The 18,563-nt window shown below is 36.0% G+C and overlaps 1 protein-coding gene across 12 annotated transcripts in view; it reads right to left on the bottom strand.

Annotated features, from left to right (window-relative positions):
* CLCN3 (chloride voltage-gated channel 3) overlaps positions 1-18,563 on the bottom strand; it is a 157,642-nt gene that overhangs the window by 58,774 nt on the left and 80,305 nt on the right. For 2 of the 12 annotated variants that reach the window (XM_072623366.1, XM_072623362.1), the window contains exon 1: positions 16,985-17,261. The exons of the other annotated variants lie outside the window; for them this stretch is intronic. In XM_072623366.1, the coding sequence (XP_072479467.1) occupies positions 16,985-17,063 (79 nt within the window). In that variant the 5' untranslated portion in view covers positions 17,064-17,261. Of the gene's footprint in view, positions 1-16,984; positions 17,262-18,563 lie in introns of those variants that run through there. 12 annotated transcript variants of the gene reach the window in all.

The following is an 18,563-nucleotide window of genomic DNA, read 5'->3' as shown; positions in this document are numbered from 1 at the left end:
TCTTCTATGCAACATGACTAAGGCGAAAATGTATTTAATAAGAATGTATGTACAGAACCTATATATAAGATTGCATGCCGTGTCAGGGAGGGAAGGGGAAAGGAAGGAGAAGGTGGTGGAGGAGGGGGAAAAATCTAAGATATATGAACGTGATTGTAGAAATCTGAAAAACAATTATTTAATTTTAAGAAATAAGTAAAAAAATGGACAACAGGTACATAAATATATGAATAATAAAAAGAATAGTCAAATATCAAATCATCAGCAACTGGAGTCAGTAAAGCCTTCATGTAGAATTCAGGTTCATGAACTGAGTTATCTTCAATTCTAAACTCTGACTCAACCTCCATATCCAATCTTCTAAATTCAAACTCTTCAACAATCTCTCACATCACCTTTTCTTTACTCACAACACAACCTTCAGGACCTCATCACCTTTTACCAAGACTGTTGCAATAGTGAAACTGGTTTCCTTAAATCTAGTCTTTCCCTTTTCCAATCTATGCTCTACCCAAGAGCCAAGCTAACATTCTGAAAGTACATATAGTTGATTTTCATTACTCCTAGTCCATATTTGTTAATTCATCTACTTACTATAATTTATTCATAAGCACAAAATCAATACACATAATGCATCAAAAAAACTGTACCAACACATACACTCTCAACTGCAATCAAAGAAGGCAATGTGCTATTATAATGTCAACAAGTGTTCTTTTGGTAGTATTATAGAGCCATGTTTCTCACATTTTTGTGCTTTTTGTTGGTAATTTCACTGTTTAAAGTGGCCCCCAAATATAGTGTGGAAGTGCTGTCTTATTTCTATGTGCAAGAAGGCTGTGATGTGCCTTACAGAGAAAACATGTTAGACAAGCTTCATTCAGGTATGAGTAATAATAATGTTGGCCATGAGTACAAAGTTTCAAACATGAGTTGTAGTGCTGTTGAGTTCATGAGTTCAATGTTAATGAATCAACAATATGACAAATTTCGAAAGAGGAAATTCAACAATCTGGAGGTGAGGCTGCTCTGGAAAGCACAGCTAAAGTAAATGTTGTATTTAGAGACTCACAGGAATTTCACCAGATGTTTCCACTATGAGAAATGAATATACATATCATAACTACCAAGAATGGTAAGAATCTACTGTATCTAACCATTTAAGTCCCTTACCCAAGAAGACAATGGTTCTCTAGTGCCTCTAAGGGGGCAGCTAGGTGGTGCAGTGGATGGAGCACCAGCGCAGGAGTCAGGAGGACCTGAGTGCAAATCTCACCTCAGACACTTGACACTCACTAGCTGTGTGACCTTAGGCAAGTCACTTAACCCCAGTTCCCTCATCCTGACTCATCTCCAGTCATCCTGATGAATATATGGTCACTGGATTCAGGTGGCTCTGGAGAAGAAGTGAGGTTAGTGACCTGCACATCCCTCCCTCACTCAAAGCAAAGTCAAGTGTAAGTCACGTCACCATTTCTCTGACGGCATGGTCTTCTTCAGCAACAAAGGACGAACGCACACACACTAAGTGCCTCTAAGATAAAGCATAAATACCTCTGCTTGGCATTTAAAATCCTTCTTCATAATTAGGCCATAGCCTGATTACAGATTACTCTCACTCATCCTATATACCCATTATGCTTCAACTAAACTGGCCTATTTGCTGTTCCTCATATCACGAAGTCTATCTCCAAACCTATATAAGATTGCATGCTGTCTTGGGGAGGGAATGGGAAGAAAGTTGGAAGGACAGGGAGGCAGGTGGAAAAAAATCTAAGATACATGGAAGTGATTGCAGAACAATGAAAACAAATAACATAATTTTTTTTAAAAGTTTATCTCCAGCCTCCATAGTTTTGCATAGGTTGTCCCTCATGCCTAGAATACTCTCTTAGACACTATCTCCTTTTAAAGTCCAGTCCAAGTACCACTTCCTTTCAGGAGCTTTTCCTAGTTCCCCCAATTTTAGTGTTCATTCCATCACTTTATATTTACTTTGTATATATCCTGTGTTAGATTATTTAAGAATATGTTGCATCTCCCCACCTACAAGGAGCTGTTGTAGACAACTGAAAGAACTACCTTAACTTTTGCCCAGCATAGTAACTAGCAGAATACGTCCTTGATTTTCTAGGAGCCAGAACAAGTTTTCTCAAAAGTTTGGTACTTTAAACCTATGTCAAGCTAGGCAAGTTGGTTACGAGACTACTTGTAATTCCCAATAGAGTACACATTGTACTTAGAAAAAAATCACATTTGTGATTTAAATGTACATTTGTGCACTTAAACTGAGTGCTGAACTAAAATAGATCCAAGGAGTAAAGAGTTAATGCTGGGAAAGAAGAAAGCAGGAAAAGGCACTGAACTTTCTCTGAAAGACTGTTCTATTCTCCTTTTACCTTGGCAAAAGAAAATTAACCTAAGACCAAATGCCAAGAGGAAATGTGTCTCTGATATGTTCTCATTTTTTTACTGCCCTCTTCTGCCATATGTTTCTGTATATGTTTTATGACAAATTCCTATTAGTAAAATAATATTTTTCCATTACTATCTACTAGTTCATTTTTTGATATTTTTGGTTAAAAAGGATATCTGTAACTGGATATAATAAGGTAATATTGAAAAAATTACTTAAAAGAAATAATGGTTGGTTTTAAAGTCATATGTTGAACAGAAAAAACTTTATGAAATGGGAGAATATTAAAATATAAGTAATTAAAGTGCCACACCATGATTCAACACTGGCGAAAAACCACCATCAACAGGCAGTGCTGGTAATAGTAACAGTATGTAGAACAGTTACTAGCAAGATAGCTATTTGTAGCTTTTTTAAAAAAGTAGATTGTAAAACATTCAGAAGGCAGTCATGCTAACATGTAATCTTAAATAATTAAGTCCAGAAGTGAGAATAGAGAGAAGGCAAACGAAGAACTATTTGTTTCTTTCCAACCAGCAGACATGCAAATACAAAAAAAAAGTTACAGTGAGAATATAGTGTTTCAATGTAATGTAGGTTTTTAGAATTAAAATACGCAAATTCATATTAAGATCAATATTTTGTGTTTTCTAGCAATATGTCATTTCATATTTAATAAATGAAAAGCAACATGGCAGAGAAGACTGAATCAGAGGTGAGAAAACTTGGGTTCAGGTCTCTCCTCACCCTTGAAACATACTAGCTGTGTGACCATGGCAAATCACTTAAATTTCTCTGCAATTCTCTAAAACCAATGTTTTAGAGTTGTTAATTTGGGAAGAAGTTTAATGACTGGGAACTATCTACATCAATCAAATCACAGGTCCAGAAATGAAAATAAATTAACCTTCCCTTTCATGATCCTGAAACACATCATTCCCTCTTCCCTCCCAATAATTCTATGAAAATTACTATGAAAAATCCTACATCTTATCAAAACTATCCCGTAGAGATAATCTCGTCTAGTACCCTTACTTTACAGGAAACTGAGGCCCAGAAGTTGTCATTTTCCCCAGATCAAAAAGCAAACAATGACAAACTCAGTCATCTAAATTCCCAATTTTCCCCTTATACTCATTACTTGAGTCTTTTCTATCATACCTTAGTGGGTGTAAAAAAAAGTTCAGCAAGTCACCAAACATTAACTGTCTGTGATGAGCAAGAGACAGAGCTTGAGTTAGCTGATATTTACCACCAGCTGAAAATACCACAAGAAAATCTCATCCTAATCTATTAAGGTTTTTTAATTTATTTTTAAATATAATTTATTTTCAATTTTCAACATTCACCTTCATAATATTTTAAATTCCCAATTTCCTCCCCATCTCTCCCTCCACCCTCACCCCAGGACAGTATGCACTCCAACCATCCCTTTACCCAATCTGTACTCCCTTCTATCACCCTCCCCCTTCTCTCATTCCCCTCCACTCTATTTTCCTGTAGGGGACGATAGATTCCTATACCCCACCGCTTGTGCAACTTACTTCCCAGTTGCATGCAAAAACAATTTTTAACATTCAATTTTGAAGCTCTGAGTTCCACATTCTCTCCCTTCCTCCCTCCCAACCCACACTCATTGAGAAAGCCAGTAATTCAATATAGGTCATACATGTATAGCCATGCAAAGCCATTTTCCAAAAGACTAACCACATTTCCTCTATCCTGTCCTGTCCTCCATTTACTCCCTTCTCTCCCTTGAGCTGTCCCTCCACGCTAGGGATAACCCCTTCCTCTAATATGCCATTCCATCCTCCTTCTCTTATTCCCCCTTCCCCCTTGCCTTCCTGCAGGGTAAGATAGATTTCCATACCCAACTGAATGTCAATTTTTCCCTCCTTAAGTCAAATCTGTTGAGAGTAAGGTGTAAGTGGGCACCCCAACATACAGAGGGGGGCCTGCTAGCACAGGTTCTTAGACCTGCATTCATAAAAGGAGAGGCAGCTTTTGAGGGGTTAATAATCACTTTAATCAAACATATGTATCATTCCTTTAACCAAGCACATATATCATTCACCTAGTTCAGGGAAGTCAGCACCCTGAACATCAAAGATAATACAGAGAAAGGAAAGATCAACAGACATGCCTTCCTCTGCCTGAATTCAACAGAGAGGTCCAACCATAGTTACCTGACCATAGTTACCAGAGAGAAAAGCAGCAATGTCTGTGTTTTCAAAGTCAGCGGGCTCTTTTACCAGCTTCCCAGAGTCCTTATCTCGCCAAACAAACACTTCCAGTCAGTAAACCCCAAAGTAAAATCTCAACTCAGAGTATTTGTACTCTGCCAGAGGGCAACACAACCCTTGAAAACCCATGCCTTATTAACAAAAGGCTTGGGTCTTCCCACAAATCTTCCCAAATCAAACTCTCCTTAATGGGCAGGCCCATTAGTGGGTGAGTAAGATCTTTAATCATATTAAACTTATAACAATACAAATACATATACTATTTCTAGTTTAAAAAAAATTCTTGTTTCTGTACTTTACTCCTTGTAAAGACTCTTTACTGATAAAGGCAATATTCAATCAGAGGCATTTAATTATTCTAAAACAAAACAAGCAAAAGATTCTGCTCTGCTTGCCCTTACACAAGGCTTATTTATTCCCTCACCTCCCCAGTCTTCCCCTCCATTGTGAAAGCTCTTTCTTGCTTCTTTTATGTGAGATGATTTACTACGTTCTACCTCTCCCTTTGTCTTTCTCCCAGTACATTCCACTCAACACTCGATTTCTTTTTAGGTATCCTCCCTTCATATTCAGCTCACCCTGTGAGCACGCTCTCTCTCTCTCTCTGTATACATGTATATATACATACACATATATGCACATATGTAGTATGTGTAGACACATGTATATATACATGCATGGTATAATACACATATACCATGCGTGTATATATGCATGTATAATACATATACCAACACATATGTAATGTATGCATGCATATATATGCATGTATACATGCACATACATACGTCAACACACTGTAACACACATATTCCCTCTAACTACTCTAATACTGAGAAAGGTCTCATGAGTTGCAAATGTCATCTTTCCTTGTAGGAATATAAAACAGTTCAACATTGATAAGTCCCTTTTGGCTTCTCTTTCCTGTTTACCTTTTCATGTTTCTCTAGATTCTTGTATTTGAAAGTCAAATTTTCTATTCAGCTCTGGTCTATTCAACAAGAATGCTTGGAAGTCCTCTGTTTCACTGAAATTCCATTTTTTCCCCCTGAAGGATTATACTCAAGTTTTGCTGGGTAGGTGATTCTTGGTTTTAATCCTACTTCCTTTGACTTCTGGAATATCATATTCCAAGCCCTTTGATCTCTTAGAGTAGAAGCTGTTAAGTCCTGTATTATCCTGATTTCCACAATACTTGAATTGTTTCTTTCTGGCTGCCTGTAATATTTTCTCCCTGACCTGGGAACCATGAAATTTAGTTACAATATTCCTAGAAGTTTTCCTTTTGGGATCTCTTTCAGAAGGTGATCAGTGGATTCTTTCAATTTCTATTTTACCCTCTGGTAAATATCTGGGCAGTTTTCTTTGAAAATTTCTTGAAAGATTGCGTCTTGATTCTTTTCTTGATCAAGGTTTTCAGGAAGAACAATTATTTTTAAATTATCTCTCCTGGACCTATTTTCCAGGTCAGTGGTTTTTCAAATGACATATTTCACAATGTCTTCTATCTTTTCATTCTTTTTGTTTTGTTTTACAATTTCTTGATTTCTCATAAAGTCATTAGCTTAGATTTGCTCCATTGTAATTTTTGAAGAATCATTTTCTTCAGTGGAAAGATCCTTTGGACCTCCTTTTCCATTTGGGCCAATTTTGCTTTTTAAGGCATTCTTCTCTTCAGTGGCTTTTTGGACCTCTTTTGCCATTTGGGTAATTTTTAAATGTGTTATTTTCTTCAGTATTTTTTTGGGTCTTCTTTAGCAAGCTGTTGACTCATTTTTCATGATTTTCTTGTATCACTCTCATTTGTCTTCCCAATTTTTCCTCTATTTTTCTTATGTTTTCAAAATCCTTTTGCATCTCTTCCACAACCTGAGACCACTGCATATTTTTCTTGGAGGCTTTGGATGTAGAAGACTTGACCTTGCTGTCTTCTTCCAGTTGTATGCTTTGACCTTCCTCATTGAAAGAAAATACCTTTTCACCAAGAAAGTAACCTTCTATCGTCTTATTTTTTCCTTTTTGGTCATTTTCTCAGCCAGTTTCTTGACTTTCGACCTCTCTATTAAGTAGACAGTGTACTGCCCAAGTTTCAGGGCTTGGTGCAGCTGTTTTCAAAAATATCTCTAGGGACCTATAAATTCTCAGTTCCTCCAAAGTGGTATGATCAGGAGAGGTGGTGTTTATTCCTCTCCTGGCCTGCACTCTGGTCTATGAGCAACCACAATCACTCTTTTCTACACTGAAACTGCGAGTAGCATTCCCTCTCCACTGCCACTACTAGCTCTGCCATGCCAACACTCCTCCTTGCCTCAGACCGCCACGCAGGGCTGCAACCCAGATTAGGTACTTGATTCCCCCACCATCTGTAGGCCAAGAACTCCACAAGAAGCCACCACTGCAGCAGTGGCTGTCGCTGCCCTAGAGCTGTGGCCAGATCACGTTCCTCTCTCACCCAGGTGAACAAGCTTTCCCATTGACCTTTGAAATTGTCTTTGGCATTTGTGGGTTGAAAAGCCTGAAAACTGCTAGAGCTGCCAGTGATTCAGCACCCTCAGGCCTGCTCCAGTCCAGTCTCTGCCAGCACAGCTCATGCCACACTGCGCTCTACTCCAAGCCAGCACAAAAGACCCTTCCTGTAGGCCTTCCAGATTGTCTTGGGCTGGAAATCTGTTTCACTCTTGTCATTTTGTGGTTTCTGCTGCTCTAGAATTTGTTTAGAGTTATTTTTTGCAGGTATTTTGAGGGGTTTGGGAGGAGAGCTCAGGTAGGTCCCTGTTTCTACTCCACTACATTTTCTATTAACTTCCTAACATTCAAAGCTGTCCAAAAGTTAAATAAAATACCATCTCCTAAGATACCTGTCCAAAAGTTGGATAGAATACCACCTTATAAGGTTGTGTGTCCAGTCACACACATCTCCATTACTGTGTTCAGTTCTCAGTGTCACATTTTAGAAGGTACTGGTTTTTGTCAGCATATACAGAAAGGGGTGACTAGGAGACAAGACAACTTAAAAGTCTTTCAGTTGAAGACCATCTTCAAAAAGAAAGGTTTAAGTGGGAAATATTATAATTAATATTTGAAAAGTTATCATAATACATTTTTTCTGTTATTTCAATAAATAGAAATGGTAAGGAAACAACCTTTTTTTTAATAAAAGGAAAACTACCCTAATAATTAAGTATTGACTCCCATAATATGGTGATTTTCTTATCATTGGAGGTGTTCCAACAGTCTGCACATCTGCTTGTCAAGAGATATTTTAGAGGGGAAGCAGGCATTAGGGAGGTGGGTTATGTTACATACTTTATTTCTAATCTGTGATTTCCTTGGTATAAAGACCTCTTGGGTAAGGGAATTGTCTCTCTACCAACAAAGTTTTATATTCTTAAGAGTTGCCTTCCAGGACAATGAATCAAAAGCAGAACTTAGACCCACGTCATCTTGACTTTGACACTGATTCTATATTCATTACCCCATTTTCCTTCTTTTATTAGATAAGCTTTAAGATTCTCTTTAACTTTAGGATTCTATGCTTTTATTAGTTCTCTCTGTAGAAGAAAAAATGTCTTTTGACTCATATTATGTAAAATATACAATTAACGTAATTAATAAGATGGTGAAATTATAGGAAGACAGCAAGTGAAACAGACAAAAAGGAAATGCTATCAATTTCAAAGTATATGTCAAAGTAATATCTAGGAAAATAATTTGAGTCAGTCAAATGCACAGACAAATAAATGTGAATGAACATTTGAAATGGATTATTACTATTTGAAATGAATGTATCATTCACAGTTAAAACAAAACATTAAGTACAACTAGGCAAGTAGAATATCATAGATTTGAACAAACTTTCTCAGAGCAATATTCTGAGATTTCTCATGGGTTGTGTTCAGAATAGACAGCTTAGTCACTTATGCTGCATATTTCCTAATACTGCATAATTCTTCAAATCTGGAATAGACAAACCATACCAAAACTAAATCACTGTGCCTGTCTTACCACAGTCTTTCCAACACTAAGTTCTTTTGATTACCAATTTGCTGGGTATGAAGCGAAGTCTCAACGGTAAATTGATTTTAATTTCTTATTCTTAGTGATTTGAAGTATGTTTTCATTTGGTCACTTACAGTTTGAAATTCTTTTTAAAACTTTTTCTCATAATCTTAAACTGCATATCTACTGGGGTGTGCTCATGGTATTATATATTTATATCAATTCCCTATATGTTTTGGTTATAAGACTTTGGTAACAAATGATGTAAATAGTTTTGCCCACTCTACTATTTCTTTTCTAGTTCTGTCTTTGATGATTTTATTCAAAGAGGTTACTTTTTAAAAATTTACATAGTCAAATCTATTTTTATCTTTATTCCTCTATTCTTCAAATATGAGAAATGGAAAATTTCCCATTGTTTCTAATGTCCTTCATGAAGTTAAACTGGAGATTTTAGGACATGTTTGGCATTCCTACTTTCTACAAACATTGCTATGTTTCCCCTATAATGAAAAAAAAACCTCACCTGATTCTTCCACCTCTATCATTCTATATCTCTTATACCCTTCGTAACTAAACTCCTCAAAAAGGCCATCTATAATGGCCACTTTCTCTCATCTCATTCTCTTCTTAATCCCTTATAATCTGAATTTATGATTCTAAACTTATTATTCCACTGAAACTGCTCTCTCAAAAGTTAATATAGAGCTCTTAGTTGACACATCCTATAGCCTTTTCTCAATCCTCATTTTTTCTCTACCACTTTCTCCGCTTTTCCTCCTACCTGTCTTCATTTTGTCCTCTTTCTGTCTCCTTTGTTGGATCGGTGTCCCTCAAGATTCTGTCCTGGGTCCTCTCCTCTTTTCCTTCCACACTACTTCACTTGGTGATCTGATCAGCACCCAGAGATTTAATTAGTTTCTCTATTCTGACAATTCTCAGATCTATTAATCCTGCCACAGCCTTTCAGCTGACCTACAATCTCACATCGCCATCTGCCTTTCAGACATCTCAAACTGGATGTCCAGTAGATGTATTAAGCTCATCTTAAATGACAAAAAGGGAGAGGTAACTATAATAGATGTAAATCACTACAACATAAAAGAGGTGCATAAAATGAAGACTATTTAATCACAGAGAAAGGGGTAGGAAGAATAGGCATCTCATAAACCTCACTTTCATCTGAGGCAACAAAAGACTGATTACGTACACACATACACACACACATACACAAGTAAAGATCTCAGCATAGAAATAAATTAAACCCAAAAGGGGCTTATTAGGGGACAAGGACAGAGGAAGAGGAAAAAGGAGATTAAGAGGGAGGGCAATTTTGGTGGTTGTGTTTGTCCTTCATTTTCAAAGAGGGCCATGACATCAGGGAAATGATGGCATGACTTCAATTGACTTTGATTTGAGTGAGGTAGGGCTGTGCAAGGTCACCAGCCTCACTTTCTCCTCCAGAGCTATCTGGGTACAGTGGCCAGATATTTATCAGGACAACTGGAGATGGCTCAGGATGTTGGTTCTTTTTAGGTCTTTTAGGTTTTCATTTTGAGTGAGGCAGCACCCATTCAGTGAAGATTTAAAAGTTAAGAGAGAAAGTAAAAACCTGGGATCAGGAATAGGGCAAGGAGAAGAGAAGAGTTCTAACAGACTAGAGGCAAGATGTTTCATTTATAGATCCCAAGTGTTAGACAAAATCTCTTTTTTCATTTTTTTTTTATCACTTTTACCACTAACTTGTGAAAAGAGAAACAGGAGCAAAGAGAGGAAAAAAGTAAAAGACATGAGGTTAGAGGGAAATACACAATTAACAATCATAAACATGAACATTAATTTGATAAACTCAGCTATAAAATAGAAAAGGAGAGCAAAATCAATTAGCAAACAGAATAACAATGTTATTTACAAAAAACATAACTGAAAAGTTATTCATACAGAAGGCTGGAGCAAAATCTATTAAGCTTCAGCTGAACTCAAAAAAGCAGGGGTAAGAGGGTATTTCAGATAAGGACAAGACAAAAAGAGATATGCAAGGAAATTGCATTAGGCTTAAAATCACCATAGACAATGAATCAACATCAGTATTTAATGTATTACACAACAAAAAGCACAATATATAAATACTTAAATGAGAAGTTAATGGACAATTGACAATATAATGAGGGGAATTCAATTAATCCTTTTCAGACAAGAGAAATCTAACCAAAAGATTTTAAGGATCAGAACAAAGTTTAGAAAAAGTAGATATGATGGACCTCTGGCAATTAAACAGAAATAAAGAGAAATTTTTATCTTCTCAGATTATGTCCTCTACAAAAACTTACCATGCACTGGGGCAAAAAAAAAAACCCCAACTCATCAAAAATGTAAAAAAGCATAAATATTAAGCATAGATCACTTAATAATTATAATACAATAAAAATAATATTAAATAAAAAGCCCTTCAGGAAAGAACTGAAAAGTAATTAGAAATTAAGCATAATTCTAAAGACCTGCTGAGTAAAAAAAATGAATTACAGAAAAAACAGCAAATTTCAACAAAGAAAGTGACAAACAATATATCAAAACTTAAGGGATGCAGATAAAGCAGTTGTGAAGGGAAAGATTCATATCTCTAAGTGCTTTCATTTGAGCAAATCAACAGATTGGACACACAATTTCATAAACTTAAATAACAAGTCAAAACATGCACATACACAAGCTAAATGGAAAAATTAGCAAATTCCTAGAATTGTTCTCTGCTTCTCTTCCCCAAAGTAATTTATTTCACAAAGAGTTTTTGTCTTGGTTATAGTTCATGATGAGAAATAGAAGGTTCTGTAAAATTCATATCACATCACTGGAAAGGCAAATATTTTTATTTATTAATGGATGCTATCAAAATGAACTTGTTCATCTGTGGCATCTGACAAGTTCCAAGAGAAAGTTTATTTGAGGGTTGGAGGGGGAAGTAAAACAATTCAAGTTACTCCACATTATAATTCCATCTATATCATTATTACTAAACTGTAGTTTAAACTGTATGTGGGCAGAAGCCTGTCTGATCTAAAATAAATGAAAGCTAAACTGAAATTGAAGTGAACAACTGTTGTTACCTAACTCACACCAAAATACTAAATTCATTTCTAATACACCTATAAACCCTTTTCCCACAAATGGTCAAAGGATTTTTTGAGAAACATAACACTATTTTTTATACCTTCATTTCCACATATCCCTCCCCCACAGAAAAGACACATTTTGGGATGTGTGGAGATTAGAAAAGTTTTACTACCTTCCTTTGGAGGCACTTAGAATATCTGAAAGAAACACTGCTCTACATGGATCATTCCATTCACTGGAAGCAGTAAAATCCACATCATTAGCATTAATTCCTTCCAATACACTTACCTCCAACCTCTCCTTTTACCCTGGAGCAATTACAATCATGATAAGGACTCAAGACACAGAGTTTTACATGCATTTTTTAGACATAGTTAATGTGGGAATTTATTTAGCTTAACTATACGCGTGTCATATTTGCTACATAGTTTTTGTTTTGTTTTAGTGGGGAGAGGGGAAAGGAGAGAAAATAAATGCTTGTTAATTTTTTTTACATGTTAAGTAAAAAAAAAAATTAACCCATCTCCAAGCAGTGAAAGAAGGCGGCACTATGATTACACTTCAAATTTGCACATAGAAAATATCAGTCACCACACTTTCAGCATGATTATGCCTTTTTGCAAAAGATAAGCAATTTACAGCTTCATGTCTAGAAGCAGACCTACAGTTAGAAAATAGGATTGCTTCTTATTTCCTGAGGAAAATGGAAAAGAAGGAAGTAACCTGAGCCATTAAATCTTAGCCTTTCTATATGATAACATATAAAACTTCATTCTAACACATATATCTAAAAAATTATATTTGGGAAAAAAATGGAAAAATCAGTGTTCAAGAATTCTGCAAGTAAAATAACACCTTGCAAGCACTACCTTACAAGCTCATTAAATTAGTGAATGAACCTCAGGTTCGCCTGGTCTCCCTACGATAAGAAATAGGCATCATGGGTTAGAGAGATAAAGGTAATATTAGTTGAAAAATTACAGCTCCAGAATCTAGTAAAATTAACCACCAGCCTCCATTAATAATTATATAATCATTTAACATAACAATATTGTCTTAACATTTTTCTCAACATTAAAATTGGATGGAGATACCACCAAAAGGCTGAGATATAGTGAAGCTTAAGAACTGATGATGTGAAATGAAGATATCTCAATGTTTTGAAAAGTAACATAATTTTTTAAAAATCTAAAATGGAAGAAGTCTATATACATGAAAAATGACAACTCTCTCCCCAAAAAAGTTCCACAAGGAAGGATATGGTAGGGGTGCCCTAACAAGTTGGAAGGTCATGAAGGATATAAGACTTTTCATTTTATGGCACACCATGATTTAGTATAAAATTAAATATGCTAGAAGGGGCAGCTAGGTGGTGTAGTGGATAGAGAACCAGTGTAGGAGTCAGAAGGACCTGAGTTCAAATCTCACCTCAGACACTTGACATTCACTAGCTGTGTGACCTTGGGCAAATCACTTAACCCCAACTGCCTCATCCTGAGGAGTATCTGGTCACTGGATTCAGATAGTTCTGGAGAAGTGAGGCTGGTGACCTGCACAGCCCTCCCTCACTCAAAACAGTCAAGTGCAAATCATGTCAACATTTCTCTGATGTTACAAGGTCTTCTTCGGCAACAAAGGACAAAGACAAGGTCAAACATGCTAGAAGGTCAGTTAATTTTAGACAGCAGAATCAAGAAAGGTAAAAAGGAATGAAGATTTGGTATCACATACTGTAGCAAAGGTAAACAGTTAAAAAAAAGGCTATGTCTTCTTGTTCTTATTTCAGTACAAAAACAAAATTCTTGAAAGCAAATAAACATTTTTGTTCTTGTGATCTATATACAATTATGATTAACTTTAATAGATTAGATACCAGGTATATTATAATGAAAAATTCATAGGAATTTAATTTTCTATTTAGATGAAGTAAGTCTATTAAAATTGTTTCCCTAATAGTCCCATGCCAATATATTAAATGGATCTCCCCTTTGGAGTTACAAGCATAGATCTATCTGGAATTCTTAATCAGGTATGGAGAAAACTAACTGATGATATAAGAATACGGAATGAGGTGAAGAAACTCAACCATCAGAAGATGAACCAACAAGATATATATTCCTACCTGCCACAGATTCTGAATGGTAAAAAATGATCTAAGCTTCACCTCAGAAGGTGAAGGGTCTTTTGTCTCCATTTCAGGAGAAAACCTCATCAACAAAAACTTTATTAGTGCCTAAAACATGCAAGATCTCCACAATCGATCCTTGTCAGCTTCTGCAAGCTTTATTTCCAACTATACACTTATAGAAACTGTTGGCTCTATCCAACTTCCTAAGCCTTAAACATGCCTCTTTCTTCTTCCCCTTTTCTGCTTCTTCATTTTGTCTCAATCAAGTTGGTCTCTTCATATGGGAAGAATTCTTCTCTTAACTCAACGTATGAAAATCCTACTCATTCTTTAAAGCCCAGTTTGAATGTCACCTCCTTCCATGAAGTATTTTCTAATCACCTCAACCAGAAGTCAACATTCCTTCCGCTGCACTACAACAGCACTTAGTATCCACATTACCACTTTATTGCCTAGTTTTGTAATAATCTGTATACATGTTATATTCACTACTAAAGTCTGTTCCTGAAAAGTAGGGATTCTCATTACTGATAGTGTATAAGGCAATTGCCTATCATATACTTAGTTGTCAAATACTTTTTAAAATTACTGTTGAACATGACTATTATGGACATGTTTTGCATTATTACACATGCGTAACCTGTATCAAATTGTCTGCCATCTCAATGGGGGTGTGGGTGGACAGAGGAAGGAAGAGCATATGGAACTTAAAGTTTTAAAAACAAATGTTAAAATCTGCTTTTACATATAACTGGGAAAAAATAAAAATGAACTGGTGTTGAATCAGTATGTGCTAATAAGATCTTTAATAGGTTAAATTGAGGCTTGAGGAATTAATGTAACAAGTTATAGGATTTTCATGTAAAAGACTTTTGTTACAGTTGATTTGTTTTAAGGAAGAAAAAATAAATCTAATCCTTCCATATTCTCTCTCAAATCCAAACACAGAAGCACAGAAAAAGCCAAACTGTGACTCCATTTTCCCATCTGTCTAGATTCTGGTTCTGTCAACGTCAACAAGAGGCATTATGTGAACATGGTAAATTTTCTTCAAACCCATTCTAAAAAAGAACACAGCAAACAACCCCACTTCCATAAAATAATGCAATATGTATCATCCATTTATATACCTTTCTCAAATAACCTAATTACATATTTAGCCTACATAATATATTGGTTAACAGACTATTCAAAAAGCCTTAAACTTAAATAGCTTAAACTTGTCAGTATTATCTTTTTTGTCATAAAATTATTTCTCAAGTTTTAAAAGCAAACCTTCCTCCACCTCTGCTCTACTACTGCTAAAGTTGGTGAACAAATTCATGATCTTCTTACTCCTACCTTTAAGGATCTTACACACTAATGGATAATTAACCATTTTTGTGTAATGAATATAGTCTGGTGAAGTCTGTAAAACCCTTCTTTAATATTTTTAAAATTCATTAGAATTTTTTAAAAACCCAATATATTGAAATAGCTGTCAAATATATTCTGAAGTTTGGGGACTTCAAATTAAGATCTGCCCTTATACACACTGATCAAACAATCCCTCAAGAACTTAACAGGCCTAATATTAAAAACTAGCAAGACTATTAAATACAGGTTGAAGATAAATTAACAACATATAAAGAATTAAGCACCTCATGGGTGACTGCTAGTATTAATTATGCCAACTCTCACGTAGATCATGGTGTTGTTTACATTAGTTGATTATAGGACACTAAAACAAGAACTATAGGGGCTGACAGGTTTCACATCAGGAATTCAAATTTCTTGATTCCCTGGCTTACTATTCACACTGAAAGTATGTTGTAATAGCCAGAGAAAACACAGGCTATCTTGTTTTATTGCTTGATTACCCTGAAGTGAATAATGTTACAACTGGTGAACAAGTTCAACTTCTTTTCAGCTTTCACCTTTCTTTTCCCTATTTAAAGGTCTGTGTGTAAAACCGTGAAGTTCAGAAACATGAGTTATTTATAACCAAAAGTCATTTAAGATAAAAATCAAGAAATCATCCAGAACATTACAAGATAATAAAATAGCATTGTTAGTTCTAACGTAACTCACTACTAAAATAAATCTAAGAAATATATACACTGAAAGGCAAAAGAAATTCATGACCTAATTATTTTTCTTTGTAACATTCTGAGGCAAGGTAAATTTGGAATTTCAGTGCAGAAACCAAATCCTCATCCTAAAAGATGCATAGAATGTCATCAGTGAATGTCAAAACCTTTCTAAAACATTAAATGGTGATTTTGTTGTAATCAATTTAATGAAAATGAGAGCAATAAAATCATGCATAATTAGCAGATGATGAAATGCTGGCCAAACAACTTATGCTAAAAAATGCAATGTGATTTTCTCTCTTACAGAAACCACACTCATTTATCTTATATGTAGAAATGACATCAAATTTTTGTCATTATGTTTTTACAATGAAATTCATGGCAAGTTAAAAAAAAAAGCTTCCCCTGGTAATAAGGTAGAAAAAAATCCAGACAAACTTAAATCATCAAATTTTAAAAAAAGAAAAGTAACAAAAATATGTCTTTCATCATCACATAAATTTAAAAGAGAATCGTAAATTTTTATACTAAATGTAAAAGGCAGTTTAAAAGCTTCATGGTAACTGGATGCCAAACACATGAAGTTCCTAATTTACCATAAAAACAATGATGAGTTTTCCAAAGAGGGAAAATATATAGCTTTGCCAACGTCAATCAACAGTCTTGGTAAACCAGTAAAACAAGTGATAAATACGCCGGGTGTAAAAGGAAGATGGAGGCATTCTCAGAAGTGATCGGAAGCAACATTAAAGTGCCACAGGGAAAAAACAATCAAGGACTGCAAAGAGGTCTGGAAAGGCTGGAACACGAGCCCCTCCCACCTCCCGGTCACTAGAGCACCTAAAGCCTCGGTCGGGGGTGGGGGAGGGGAGGTGCTGGGAAGTGGGGGGAGAAGGACGAGAGAAGGAGGGAAGGAGGGGAAGGAGGACGGGAGCCGAGGGCTGCGGGAGAGCCGGGAGGGCTCGGCCCGGCCGCCAGCTCCGCACGCTCGCAGTCCCGACCCCGGGGGTGGTGTTACCTCTTTTATGTAATTCTCGGAGGGGAATGTTGTCTCCTCCCCCGTCGTAGGGTAAATAAGGGTCGGAAGAAACATCCATGAGTAAAATTAAAATTGGGGGGGGGGGGGGGAGGAAGAAAAAAATTAGAAAGGAAGAACGGCCGCGCTTGCTTAAAAGTCCGAGAAGCCCAGTTTCACGGCGTCGGCGGCAGGCTGCGAAGGGGCCATATTGGATCCGGCTTAGAACGGCGGCAGCTCCGCGGCTCCAGCCACCTCCGGCCCTTCCACAGCCAATGATGTCATCAAAGGGAAATTATTGCAGCCTGGTTGCTAGTGGCTACAATCTAGCAGAGTTGAGGGGCGGAACAGCCTTCTTAATCGGGCTCAGCCACATAAATGATGACTAAGCTCCAAGTAATAACAGACGAAACGGGTTTAGGGGGAAAAAATGAAGCCACCCTTTAGCTTGTGAAGCAGCTACAGGAAGAAAATGCATGTAGTTTTTCTTACCGCTAAAAAAATAACTCTCCATATAAGAAAAGAAGTGTTTCTGGACAATACCCATTTTCATTTGATACACACTTTGCAACATGTCTATTTGCTTAAATTATAGATATACATTCTGTATATAGCAATATGACTTCAGTTGAAGAATGAAGTAAGAAATCAGGATTCTCTACAATTTCAGATCTAAACACACCAAGAGGCTCCAACACCCTAGCTACCAGGAAACTACACCAATTTTATTATCGCCATACTAATAAAAAGCTCAATGTACAGCAACCTTCCTTATAAAGGTCCACGTTCATGCAATTGAATACAGTGTTTCCATTCCCCTAGACATTTTTGTAAAGGTATCAGCTACTAAAGCTTAATAATAGTGAAGAGAAACTGCAAATATAAATAGAAAAGGACCTAATAATTTCATTACAGGTAAAAACTAAAAAACATGGAATTTTAGGATGTTATACCCATATGTAAGTTACATGATTACTTAAATATACACAAATGCATATATGCCACACATGTTCCTTATTTAAAAAGATGGGGTAATATCCTCATTTTACAAATGTGGAAATTGAGGCTCAGGGAAAGGTTGAAATGACCTACACAGATCACACAGCAAGCATCTAAAGTTTAGATAGTTTAGAGTTAACAGTTTATCATGCTGCCTTCTCCATATATAAAAATTCATTTTATATATTACTTAACATATGTATGTATATAGCATAGATTTGTATGTTACATATATGTTATATTTTGTAAATATAGTATGTAATAAAAAGATAACATTTCTTATCATACTTTAAGGTTTACCAAACACTTCATTCATAACAATCCTGTGAAGTAATGTGCTATCCCCATTTTACAGAGAAAGAAACTGAGATTCAAAATGGGAATTAACTGATCTTTCCCACAATCACTAAGAAGCAGTGGAGCCAAATTCAAACCCAGGTTTTCTGACTCCAAGTTTAGCATTCTCTCCACTCAAAAAATACACTAGTATCCACTATAATACATACACCTATACAAAATATGTATATGTTTGCTTCATGTTTTTATTTCTTAGGACTTGTTTACAGATATGTACATATATGGG

The sequence above is a fragment of the Notamacropus eugenii genome, chromosome 7 (assembly GCF_028372415.1).
Source record: "Notamacropus eugenii isolate mMacEug1 chromosome 7, mMacEug1.pri_v2, whole genome shotgun sequence".
NCBI classification, from domain to species: domain Eukaryota; kingdom Metazoa; phylum Chordata; class Mammalia; order Diprotodontia; family Macropodidae; genus Notamacropus; species Notamacropus eugenii.
This window is presented reverse-complemented; position numbering and strand designations above follow the sequence as displayed.